General features: G+C 35.5%; 1 protein-coding gene across 1 annotated transcript in view; it reads left to right on the top strand.

The window, feature by feature from the left end:
- LOC110105300 (outer envelope pore protein 24, chloroplastic) overlaps positions 1 to 13775 on the top strand; it is a 17767-nt gene extending 3992 nt beyond the window's left edge. The window contains exon 3 of the mRNA XM_020834740.2: positions 13438 to 13775. Within this exon, the coding sequence (XP_020690399.2) occupies positions 13438 to 13518 (81 nt within the window). The 3' untranslated portion in view covers positions 13519 to 13775. The remainder of the gene's footprint in view (positions 1 to 13437) is intronic.

Raw genomic sequence — 13775 nt, 5'->3', positions numbered from 1 at the left:
TATATATATATATATATATATATAATAACAATTTCATCCACTCATTTTCCTTTCTCCCTTAGCTTGTCGTGGAAGGAAAGGAGGAAGGGGAGAAGGAAAAGAGAGAGAGGAAAGAGAAGTCTGAATTTTGGTCGCCGATTCGTTTCGTTACTTTTACTAAAACTACTCAAATCATTGTATGTGATTTCTATCCTATTTATGTTTTCAAATATTTTGATTTCGATCGTTTGATTTCTCCCAAAATGATTTTATTACATTTTCTATGATTTATTGAACTTTTAATGCTTAGCTTTTTATATTTTGTAGCACTGATTATTTCAGGCATTTTGACTGATTCATTTTCATTTTGTAATTTCATCGGATAAAATTGTAATTATTGCATTTTGTATGATTTACATAGAATACTAATTTTGGCATTTTAATGCAAGCATACTATTAAATATTAATACAAGCATTGTGAATAATATGGGCATGTGATTGGGTAATAGTCATTTGCTATTACTTTTGTAATAATATGCGTGAAAACAAGTAAATGTTGATTATTTATTGATGTTGGCTAAAGACTAGCTAACTTGGACAATATAGTCAGCCGACATACTTTCTTTTAAATGCTGTGGTTTAGTGTTATCATTTACTGATTAACATGATTTTTTGATTAAGAGTTATAAGGAGATGATTATTGTGCTGATGGGTAAAGTGACAACTCTGTTTACTGAGCAAACGATTACTGATTTACTGATTATTGAAAAAATATCACGAATATGATTTTTGGAGTAATGAATACAAATCTGTGTTGATGTTTTGACCAATAGATTAATTTTTCGATGATATTTTATTATTGAAAGAGATTAGATAGCTTTGGTTATTATTATATCTAAAGATAAAATATATAATTCTTTTCTAATTTAGATTCTAGGACGTGACATGTATAATAATAAATAGGACAGAGAATTTTGTTTAATTAGTGAGATATTTGTGGTTGGGACATTTTTAGGAACATCTTAGCAGAATGTGATTGTTGGGTGCATTAAGTTAACTTTGATTGAAATAGATAGATGAATGAGGTTACATGTAGCATTGCCCAAGACTTGGTAGGCAAAATTGTGGGCATTATTGCTTATCTAAGTAATAAATATACTCAATCCTCTTGTGTGATAAACTATCTGAAGGAGTTTGGATTAACAATGAGGTAAATCTTATTTAGGGGATATTTAATGTGCCTTATTAATAAGTTATTGTTTACATGAAGCAAAAAATTATATAGTAATTTTGAGGAATTTAAAATATTTAAAACTCTATTTTTTCCTGTATTTTAAAATCATTTAAATTGGGCGATTACCAATTATAGCATTACACCATCTTGCTCTTCCTATATATATATATATATATTCAATGCATAAGCTGTATATTTAAATGGACTATATTTATGAAATGCATATATTTTGAAAACATCTAACAAAGCGAACCCTTAAAAAAATTTAGGATGTCTTGCTTATTTCCATGTGGATTCTATTGGCTTAAGATAAATTAAACAATAAATGATGCACGACTACAATGTTAGATGATACTTGATCTAGGATTTTGCCCGCTTAAATTTCAGAGAACAATAGTAAATACACTTATATTGATTTTATGCGATAAGACAAAACAATAAGACGATAAAACAAGCTTAGACCAAATCACATGCGTAGAGGTTAAGATCCTAAAATAGTCATGATGGAGACATCAGATCTTGGAAGGTTTATCAGAGGCGTGACCGCCGATCTACGGACACGATCGAGTCATTGTACTTTTGATTTATTTTATGTATTTACTTATTTATGCGTCATTGTATTTGTTTTATGTTTTATCTTATTTCCCATTATACCCTTTTAGTAAAAAGATGTCGTATGTAAGCCCCAAGGGCATTGTCGTCTTTTCTATTTTTGAGTCTCATGTACTAGGCTATTTATAGCCCCTTGTTTTGTCTTTGAAGGGTAATGAATGAATGAATGAATAATTTTGAGAATTGTGTTTTATTGTTGGAATTCTTGAGAGCTTGAGAGATCAGAGAGAGATCCCTTGGAAAGGGAGATTGACGCATTACTCACCAATTTTGGAGACGGCCGGGTTCGTGGTCTTAATTCTCTATATTCTTTCCCCAAAACAACCCCACCTCCACCTAACCGTCGGCCCTCTTTCCCGACCCAAGCAAGCCGCCGGCCCTAGCCCTCCTCCCACTTTAATTTCCCTTGCCTAATTTGGATTGGAGTAATTGGGGCAGATTTTGAATTCAAATCTAAGCGATTTGAAATTTAAAATCTTTCTTAAATTATTAAATCTATTTTAAAAAAATTTCTAAATTAACTCTATTTGAATTTCAAATTTAAATTGAAGTTAATTTAAACTTTCATAATTCCTAAATCCAAAATAGGAAGCCCCAATCACTTGCCCCCAATCCCCTCCCAGCCTCATGATGCCGTCGGCCCTCTCCCCTAATCCCATTAATTCCCTTTTAATTATTTCCTAAACCCAACTCTTCACTTAGGAAATAATTTCAAATCCCCAAATCCTCTTTGGCCGAAATTTCCAAAGCCATCACACCTCCTTATTTCTTTCCAAAATATAATATTGATATTTGGAAATAAATCCCTAGCCTCTCTCCTTGCTGCCGCCCCTCCCCTCTATCATTCCCTTTTGGAATTATGTCAAATCCCAACTCCCCTTCTCTCCAAAAATCTGAAATTATTTTCAGATTTTATTTCTTCTCCCTTTCAAGTCCAAAGCACAACCTTTAAATCTCTTCTCCTTTGGCCTGCCTCCTTCCACCCCACTTCTCGAGAAACTTCTTTCTTGTCAACGATCCTCAAGAGTATTAGCAACCCTTGGGAGGACTTTGTCATCAAGCACCCATGAATGGCCGATCCCGACACCGAGTATGAACTTGAGTACGACGAGCACGGGTTTGTGTGCATCTTACATTCGACCTTCTTCGACGTCAACCCGAGGATCGATCACTCCGTTGAAGATTACATTGTGCGCATCTTGGATATATTGGTGGAAGCCATTGAAGAGCAGTTAGAGATCGTTGAGTGGAGGATCGCCGCCGACCCTTGACGAAGGTTCTCTACTCCTCCTCAATGTACTTCTTTAGCCTAACTTTTATTGTGAATTGATTGTAGTCACGAAGGATGCCTCCACCTGCTTCTGCTAAGCTTAGTAAACGTTGGGATTTGAGTGTACTTTTTTGCTTACTAATTCTTATTGTTAGACTATGGATTTTGATTGAAGCTAATGATCTGACATGGTGTTATTTTCTAATTTATTTTGAAGTTTCAAATCTCTGGTCACGTGACTTAGGCTAAGCGGGCGTGACCCCTTTTTTCGTTTTATTCCGTTATTTTAAATGCTTGTAGTTCTCTTTGTTATTTTCTAATCAAAAGTTGTGCAAGATCTTACAAAACTTCATCGGATTCATACGTAGTTCTACATCAAGTCAAGTACTCAAAATGTTGCATACATGGAAGGTTTTCATCAAAAATCCCTATGCTAACAATAAGATTAGTTACTAAGAAAGGTCTCTCACTCAACTCTTCAATTACTAGGTTTTAGTGGGGAAGCATTAACACTATCTTCATGAATATAATAAAACCACAATTGATAAGCAACTAAGAAGATAAATGACTTGGAGGAAGAGTTTACCAAATTGAGAAAGTACTAGGCTTTGGTGATGTTGTTTGGGGCCAATGACGAGAGGAAAGCAACTTGCACCTTTAGAACGAACCTGCAGCAGTTCTGGACTGATTTCGGATGTCTGGACAGAAATGTAGCGTGCAGTAAATCTCTGGATAGCAATGTATTTTGCTGTGGGAAAATTCTGGACATCACTTTGGGGAATTAGGCAATGGTGTGACTAGATCCCTTGGGTTGAAGACTTCTGGACAACAGGTTTCTAGTGCTGGTAACTCCAAACAGCAACTGGAAAAAATATGGACAGCGATAGGGCGAGTTGCGGGGCTGGACAGCAGATGTGGAAGTACAGGAATCTGTTGGACAGCAGTTTAACAGAGTCTTGGGAAGGTCGGACAGCAACTATGCACTACGGGATGCCTTGGACAATCTCACACAGTCTTCTAGAATCACCTGGAAGCAATCACTGACCAGCAAACAGGGATCGCAGAAAGCAAGGGGTAGGGGCAGCCAAGGTAAGGGGGAGATGATATTTGGCTTTGGGTTCTTAGGGTTGGGTGGGGAATTAATGTGGAGAGAGGAAGGGGGCATGTGTCTAAATTCAATATATTTTGATTTAAGGTATTAAATACTCAATTAATTCAGATTTGAATTAATTGATTTGATTAAAGACCTTCCAAAAATAGGATTAATGAAATAAGAAGGATTCTAATAAATTAATTTAGATTTGATTTAATTGATTTAATTAAGGATCTGATGTCCGCATCAGTAAATTTGTTAGATATTTTTTTCATTTGGATATGAAGTTGATGAATTTGGCTTACATATTTTTAGGATTATCATAATTGAATGATCATAAAAACTAAGAGGGTTGTGTTAATTGTAACTATCACTTATAAAGGTGGGTATTTTTATGTTAAGCAGCAGACCTGCAATGGAAATTAAGTTGAGCTAGAGGTGTTTTTCAAGTGTGATATTTCCTTTGGATAAAATATTATGATATTCCATTTAGAGATGGAGTTTATAAAGTTGGCTTATATAGTTTAGTGTTATCATCATAAAAATCAGAAAAAAAAAAAGTTTCACTAAATGAAAATATCATGCATACAGACGGGTATGATAATGTTAGGAAGCAAATCTTCATAGGAAATAAATTGAGCTGGAGGAGTTATTCAAAGATGATGTGCAAGAAAGATGTCAGGTGGCTTCTAGGAGTGTTGAGATACAATTAGATTTGAGCACGCCTGTGATACAACTGAGAAGATCTTAAAGGATGCTGAAACCTAACTATAGATATTTTCTTTCCATACATGATTTATTTTTAACTCATATTGATGAACTTGAGTGCTTTTAAGAAGCAATATAGGTCAAAACTTTGCCAAATAGGAACTACCAATAGTAGAGGAGATTGACTCCTTATAGAAAATGACATTTGACAATTATACAAGCTACCAAAGGATAAAAGGCATTGTAGAACAAATGAATTTTAGAATCAAATAAGAGCTTAAATGACAATAAAAGATACAAAATTAGGCCACTCATAAAAGGATTTCAAAAGTAGTATGATATCAACTCTAATGAGAATTTTTTTTATTTGTTGAAGTAATACAAACTTATGTTGAGTATAATATTTTTGAGATAAAGATTACTTATGAAAATTTGGCTTATTCGTTGAACCTATCTCACGTTCATATTTGAGATTGTTTTATATATATTTATTATGCTAAGATCAAATATGTGAGTATTTTCTTGGTTTGTCACTTTAAACTCTCAAAGCAAAAATTATTTGAAACTAATGAAGGACAAAACATATTGCCAAATTTTGGGTTGATAAGCTGGCTCAATAATACATTTTATGGCGTGCGTTAGCAAATGTAGTTCAAATCCAAGCAAGATACATTAAGGGGCTATTTGGTTAGATGCTTGGCTGAAAAAAAAAAATGCATTGTAAAAGAAATACAATGTAAAAGAAATACTTTGGAGTTGTTTAGATGAGTATAAAAGGAATGCATGAGATTATTATTTTTGTTTGATTTGAAGTAAAATGAATACAATGTTAAGTGCAAAGAGGGTGTGGTAGATGGCCGACATTGGCAACCAATAGTGGTGGATTGTGGTGGCTAGTAATAGTGGTGGCTGTCATCGGCAGTAGCTAGTGGCGGTGCTCGTCGCTCGTCGGTGGTGGCCTGCGGTTGAGGCGGGCGGCGGGCAAAGGTAGTGGTCAGCGGTGGTGGGTGGCGGTATGGTGGTCGAGAGTGGTGGTGATTGGCGGTGCTTGTAGCCAACTTTGGTGGGTGTTAGTGGTTGGGGGTTGTGGCGGTGGTCTTTTATGGTGGCCGACAGTGGTTTGTGGAGGAACCGACGAAGGCGGAGACGGTGGTCAGCTGCAGGCGGTGGTCAGCGGCTTGCGCGTTGCAACGGTGGGTTGTGTGGGACAAAAGGAGGCAATTGCAATGAATTTTCAATGTATTTGAAACTTGCTCAAATATGAGGAATTTCAAATACACCAAAAATGAACTAAAGGGTGAATTCGAAACACACCAAAATTTTACATTGCATTTGTTTTACTTTAAACCAAGCACCAATATTCTTAAAACCCATGCGTTTGGAATCCTTTACACTCCTTTTACCTAAGTGTAAATGGTGTGGATTTTATTTTAATTGATAGGAGCACTGTTAATACTTATGCTTTGAAAGAATGTCGTGAAACTATAAATTTTTATTGATGTGGATTAAGTTAGTGATTTTGACACTTCAATTATGATAGGATCTATTGATACCTTGGTTGATACTACTAATAGTTGAATATCATGATTATTATAAATTGTAGCTTTATCTAACACAGAAGTTGAATATTCTATAGTTATTGAGGATGACAAGGAAATAATTTGGCTGAAATTTTTATTTAAAGAATTAGGAGAGGAATAGAATGGCATTGTTCTTTTTTGTGATAGTAATGTTTGCTTGCTTGCTTTAGTGATTGAGGATTTCTCTCTCCTTGCAGAGGACTCAGGTTTGAATCCATTTGCTTGCGAACTTTCTCGTGAAATATCACCCATTCCAAAAAGAAAAAGGTTTTATGCATTTAGTTAAGAGTGCAACGTTCTGTTTCATGATAAAGCATATTCAACTTAGATATCTATTTATCCCAATTTACATGGAAGGGGATTTCTTAATGGTGAATATACTGGAAGAATCCAAGGTTCTATCAAACAGGCTTACAAAGACATAAATGGAGAAACCATCTTTTGCAAAAACTAAATTAATCTCCGTGGATAATTGAGGGGTTGTGTTGCACGGAGTTAGTTTTGTCAGTTGATTAGGTAAAATTTTTGTTTTTTTGGATAAGTGATCATTAATTTATGAGAGCACAATTTGTGTTATATAAAATTAAAACACAATTTAAAATAGGTAATTTTTATGGATTAATACTACTTGAGCTTGGATAAAAAAAATATGGATGAAAGGTTTTTTCAGTTATTATATTATTATGTATTAGATCCAAATCAAAATTTAAACTGGTTTTTATTTATAAATTACATCTTCATAAATCTTATAAAAAGATGACCGCAAGAAGATAATTTGATTGATTTTTCTCCTTCTTGTGTGATATGATTGTGTGTATAGGAAAAAAATATTATTTGCGTAGTCCAGACTCCAATGAAAATGCGCCACGTCCAGTACCGAGCTTAGTACCGAGCGGTACCGAGTACCGAGTTTGGTATCTAAGCGTAAACCGGACGGTTCTCCCGTCCGGTGTCCGCGCAGAATAATCTCTCGTGTGTGTGGGGGGGAGGGCAGAGAGAGAGAGAGAGAGTTAATGTCTATAAGAATAAACTAGAGAGAGGAAAAGGATAGACAAAAAGAAAGATATAAGTGCATAGAGTAAAAAAATAGGTGGAGATGGAGAATAAAAAATAAAGATTAAAATGTTACTTTTCTTCTTTTTGTTTGTGATCATGGTGAATTTTTTCGATGCTGCACAAGATTGGTGCATGCATGGTGGTGTCATAGTCGATCATGACCGTGTTGGAATAAGTGTTAGTTATACACTTATACCCTTTTGCCATGAACAAGGAATATAATTCAAGGTTCTTTCTTTGATATATTCTCCTTCAAATGTGTTATTTTGTTGTCTTGTTCCTTTATTATTTTTCTCCCTATATTTTGAGGTCTATAAAAAAAGAATTTTGATGTGCCGCTCTCAATTATAATGAAAATATTCCTTGTTTGAACATGGATGCATAAGAGTTGATATAGTCTAACCATATAAAATTTGCATCTTTTATATTCTCTATATTTTACGTCTCGTCATTGCTTTCACTCTTATTGTTAATTTGTGCTAGTAATGATAATGTTGACATATTTTTGTCTTTTCTTTTTGAAATCTTTGACAATATAATAACACAGTTCAGTAGTTCACTGAACTTCATTTTCTGATAATGGGGATCAGGAAATAAATGAAGAATAAGCATTAATAAAGTGGGCCCTGGTGGTTGGGATTACGGTAGTAATGATAATGGTAACATTTTTTGTCGTTAGTTTTGAAATCTCATTTAGGCTTCCATAGCTCATTTAGGCTTCATTTGAGACGGATTTTTATTGCTTCTTAAAGTAACGTTTTAGTACAAAAATTGAAAATTTTGAACTAAAAAATTGCTTTAAGAAGCAGTAAGAAAGCCCTCCCAAACAAAGTTTTAGTCTATAACATATAAAAAGATTATGGCGTTCATTTCGTAACACTGGTATCAGAAAGTTATATTTCTTGATTCCTTCAGCTTTATGATTTCACAACATGATTTGAAACATATGAATTTGGAGATATTTACTTTTTTGCACCAAGTAATTCTTTAGATAGTTATTTCCCAATGGCACTTTAAGAACCTCATGTTGGATTGAAAGCTCTACGAAAAGAAGTCTGTTCATGGAATATGAGGTTTACAGAGATGCGAGACAATAGAGGATCAAAGGTTAGTTAAGGTTCTAGGTCTTCTTGGAGTGGACGGATATAATAAACGATAAAAATAAGAGACGTTGCAATTGTGTTTTTAGTACTCGTAGGTTAGTGGAAGGTTGGCTTCTCAGTGCGCATAGGCAATCGTGTTTGTGTCGAAAAATGTGCAGTAACACAACTGATATTCTGTTGCTGTGAACAAGAAATACAACTAAAGGTTCTCTCTTTATATCCTCCTCTCCAAGTCTCTTTGTTGTTTTTGTACCTCATGATTCTTCTTCCAATTAGGGGTGTCAATATTTGACCGGACCCGACCCTAACCTGGCCCAAAAATTTCGGGTTCGGATCAACCCGAACCGGGTTGGGTTCGGGTTAGGGATTTCGACCCTAAAACCGGGTTGGGTTCAGGTTGACTCGGAAACCCGAAATCAATCCGGTTTGACGCATTTTTTATTGATTTAGGAGAGTTTTAGAAGATTGTTATGAAATAAGTAAATGTTTTTTCCGAAAAATAATAAATCATGTTGCTCAAATTGAATTAATTTTGATTTATTTTAAATTGATTGAAGTAAATCTTACCTTAATTCGATTTAGGTTTAAATAAATCGAATTAAATAAAATTATTTTAGTAAAACATAAAAGAAGCGGGCCGGGTTCAGGTCCAAAAATTCGAACCTTTTGCGAAAACAGTCAGGTTCGGTCGGGTTAAAAAGTGCCGGGTCCGATTTGGGTTCAACCCAAACCCGACCCGAAACATGTTTTAGGTTAAAAGATTAAGGCTTAGTATTGATAATGGTTACATATTTTTTGTCATTAGTTTTTTGAAATGAACCCAAATCTGACCCGAAACATGTTTTAGGTTAAAAGATTAAGGCTTAGTATTGATAATGGTTACATATTTTTTGTCATTAGTTTTTTGAAATCTCAGAAATTATATTAACATTTCACTGTGCATCTAATTGTCCATTAGTTTATAGCATCTAAAAGATTAAAGCTTTCATTTGGTTCGGTTGGTTTTAGAAATTTAAATTTCTTGATGCATTGGACGTTCTGATTGAATAACGTAATTGGAAACTTATAAGTTTTTTGCTACAAAGTAATTTTGCAATACTTATTTCTGAATGTCACTTTAAGAACTTCATGTTCGATTAAAGGCTCTACCTAGGTTCAAGGAGTAAAATTTTTATAGAGATGTGAGATAATAAAGGATTAAAGGTTTGTCAATACTCTATGGTTCTTGGTCTACTTGGAATAGACAGATATAATAAAGCAGAAGAAAAAAACAACATTGCAACTGACATGTTCTTTGTATTGTTGTAGAGTATACTGAAAATTTGAGGCTTTTCATCTGCTTTCAACCTCTTTCAAATCCTGTGAAACAACATACAAACAAGTTTTTGATAGGAAATACTTGAGTTTGCAAGTAACCCTAAGGGTAATACTCGAGTTCGCAAGCAAACCTATCACCAATTGGTGAAAAACAGCGAGAATAATGCGAAATCTGGGTGAAAACAGCCCAAGGCAATATATTGCGGAAGAAAAATCAAAGCCAAACAATAAGGAAAACAAGATACAAGAGATCCTCAATTCAAGAGGACGATCGTCTCTCCCAAATCTCTAGAAAAGAACGTCTAGAGCCCAAGTCGCCAAGATACCCTAATTGAAATACAATCTGTCAAAATCTCAGTCATCCCTTGGCATTTGATCCCACGGTTAGGATGAGAATCCGTGGGAGGCTCACATGGATCACGCAAATATCCTTCTATATTTGGGTAGCTGAATTAGGAAGGATTATATTGAGGCAATTATGCATCAATTAGAAGTTATTTATTTCTTTATTAAGAAATATTGTATATATCTATAAATAGGGATAATTTTGTATAATAAGAAGAAGGTATTTTTCCCCTTCTCAAATTCTATGAATTCTAACATGGTATCAGAGCCAACGACCTTAATTGCCGTCGAAGAACGATCTTATATCATCGGAGGAAGAAAAAAAAATCGGAGCATCGCTGCCGACCCTACACGTAGAAGCCGGAAGCCAAGAAGGAGCAGAAGTCCCGATCCAAACTTTCGATCCGATAGGAAGGACAAGTCGTCGAAGGAGGATAGTCGAACATCCAGGAGATGAAGTCGCCCGAGAGAATCGCAAGCCAAACTGATCCCGTCTGGAAGAATCGACCGCAATAACCGAGCTCTGCGGACGACTAGGACGAAGCCCTTGCGGATGAAGCTTGGCGAACAGACGACGGATGGAGGCCTAGACTGAAGTTGCAAGCCGCAGACGAAGCCTTGCCTTGACGGAGAGCAAGTCGTCCAAGGAGGATAGTCGAATAGCCACGAACGAGTCTTCAAAACTTCCGATCCAACAGGAGGAGCAAGTCGTCGAAGAAGGTCAGTCGAAGCCAACGACGGAAGAAGAGAAGACGTGCGACCAAAGCCATGGGCACGGACGGAGCAAGAAACGGCCTTCATTGCCGTTGAAGATCAAGTGCTGTCAATCCATCCAGTGGAGACGGGGATTCGGCAGAGGCCATGCAAACTGAACTCCTCCTGCCGACCGAAAGAAGGAAGTCGGGACGGAGACTCGACTTGCGTCTTGAGAGGGCAAATCGTGCCTTTCTTTGTGCCCTAGCCATCCGGTCCGAGTCTTTTAAAACTCGGCTTAACCAATCGGAAAAAAAAAAACGACCTTCATTGCCGGACAAAAAATTTTTTTTTGGTGAAAAAAGGGAGGAAAATCTTTATCATCGACCTTTATTGTCGACAAGGGAAATTTTCTCCGAGAAGCCTTCATTGCTGAATTTCTGAGGAATACTATGAGAAATACATGTTCCCACCACCGGCGTTCATTGCTGGAATTCTGAGGGATACAAGTTCCCACAACTAGCCTTAATTGTTGGAATTTTGAGGATAGTTTTCCATCATCGGCCTTCATTGCCGACTTTCTCTGGTGGTTGATATCCTATCCATAACCAATGCAGCTCTACCTCTGAGCGAGTAATTGCAAGCTGGTCTCCAGCTTGAGGGGGAGTGTCAAAATCTCAGTCATCCCTTGGCATTTGATCCCACGGTCAGGATGAGAATCCGTGGGAGGCTCACCTGGATCACGCCAATATCCTTCTATATTTGGGTAGCTGAATTAGGAATGATTATATTGAGGCAATTATGTATCAATTAGAAGTTATTTATTTCTTTATTAAGACATCTTGTATATATCTATAAATATGGATAATTTTGTTTTATAAGAAGAAGGTATTTTTCCCCTTCTCAAATTTTATGAATTCTAACACAATCAAAACATAATCCCTTCCTAAACATCTCATGCTCTTAATACAAAAACTTTCGCAATCAATTCTCCCTCTCAAGGCCTACCCGCCCCCTCCTTTTGAATTTGAAATCCATTAGGCAAGTTGGGAACCACCATGTGGGCGGGCAAGAGTAAGGGAGGCGGACATGTTCCGCCTCCTATAAACCTGAGCCGGCCCTTGGGCCGGCTGGACCGGTTCAGGGTGAACCGGCCTAACAGTTTTCTAAACTTATATTTCTCTTTTACGGTCTATCTTATCAAAGACTTATGAGATTCATATGAACTCCTGAACAATGAAGTTACAGTTTTATTGGATGCATCGTGCATTTTCTTTTTTTGAAGCATCTATCTGGCTGTAACCTTTATCTGTACAAGATATGTGCATCAGAAAACTTAGCAAGTAAAAGCAATTGCAATCTAATTTTTTTTAGAAAACTTAGCAAGTAAAACCAATTGCAAGTTTAGTTTAGGTTGCACACTAAAGATTGTTCTTATTTGCTTCCTTAATCAGTTGACAAAAAAAAAGGATGATGTTGGAAAATAGACTAACCCTATTCAAAGATAGAGCAAAAAAAGTAGAGCAGCTTGCACAATTACACATGAATCTTATATAGAATGACTCAATTGATGGCTATATCTTGTTGTTGCTGTTACTGTAGATTGCACTATAATGTGATTGTTGAAAATTGCAGCCCTAATTTTTTTGATATAGCTAAAGATGGCCCTCCCCTCTTTATAAAGAAAAATATTTAAGACAGCTTAAATATAATAAATCCTCAAAATGCTCTTATTACAATAATCCAACAATGTTAGAACTTAGAAACCATTTAGGCGTTTGTCTCTTTACTAACTCGTGTAATACATTTTATTTATAGGGAAAATAATTAGATTCCACCACTTAACAAATGAAATATCTGAATAACTAGGTTTCATTCACCATATGAGAAATAATTTAAGCCTTTGTTTCTTTTTTCCAGCTCAATTCATAAGATATGTTTCTCGCTTCTGCATATTTTATCTGAACAATGTCAAGTCATTTTCCTGATGCTTCTATGTGTTAATAATGTCTGTTTCTGCTTTCCCTAGTATGTCTAAGGTTTCGTTTGGGACGACTTGCTTACTGCTTATTAGAATAATTTTTTAGTACATAAATTAAAAATTTTGTACTGGATAGCTGCTTTAAGAAGCAGTAAGAAAGCCGTCCCAAACAAAACCTTACTATTTTTTTATTGTTTCTTAAAGTAATTTTTTAGTTAATTTTTTTTAATTTTTGTATTAAAAAACTGTTTTAAGAAGTAATAAGAAAGCCGTTTCAAGGGACAGCTATTTATTGATTTCTAAAACAGCTTTTTAGTATAAAAATTTCTAGTTCTAGAATACTAGAAAGCTACTTTAAAAAACAGTAAGAAAGTTGTCCGAAATGAAGCTTAAGAGGCATGCTTGTTATAGTTGAAAGATATTTGGAATTCTCTCCGCCCTTTGATTCAATTCTCTTGTTTCCCAGATTTCTGCTGCTTTCAATTTGGCGGAGAAGAACGCCATACCTAAAGTTTTTGCAGAGAGCACGCTGAACTATGACTTCTGATACAGTTTGTTCAGAAATACGTATCTTTCTACCCCCCTAAATTTGATCTTGCAAGAAATTTATTTTCCCATTCTGTTCTTTAACGGACTGATTTCTGTCTTCAAAAACTGAGCTTTTTCTAAGGCAAAAGGTGATTTGATATTCAAATGTGAATTTATTAAGTTATGCTGGTTTAGCTCTTTTTGATATATACTGAAAAAAATGTGCAAGAAAACAAATTTTGCTAGGTTGGAATTGAAATTTATTGAATTTGTTTT

Source organism: Dendrobium catenatum, unplaced genomic scaffold (assembly GCF_001605985.2).
Source record: "Dendrobium catenatum unplaced genomic scaffold, ASM160598v2 fragScaff_scaffold_716, whole genome shotgun sequence".
Classification (NCBI taxonomy): Eukaryota; Viridiplantae; Streptophyta; class Magnoliopsida; order Asparagales; family Orchidaceae; genus Dendrobium; species Dendrobium catenatum.
This window is presented reverse-complemented; position numbering and strand designations above follow the sequence as displayed.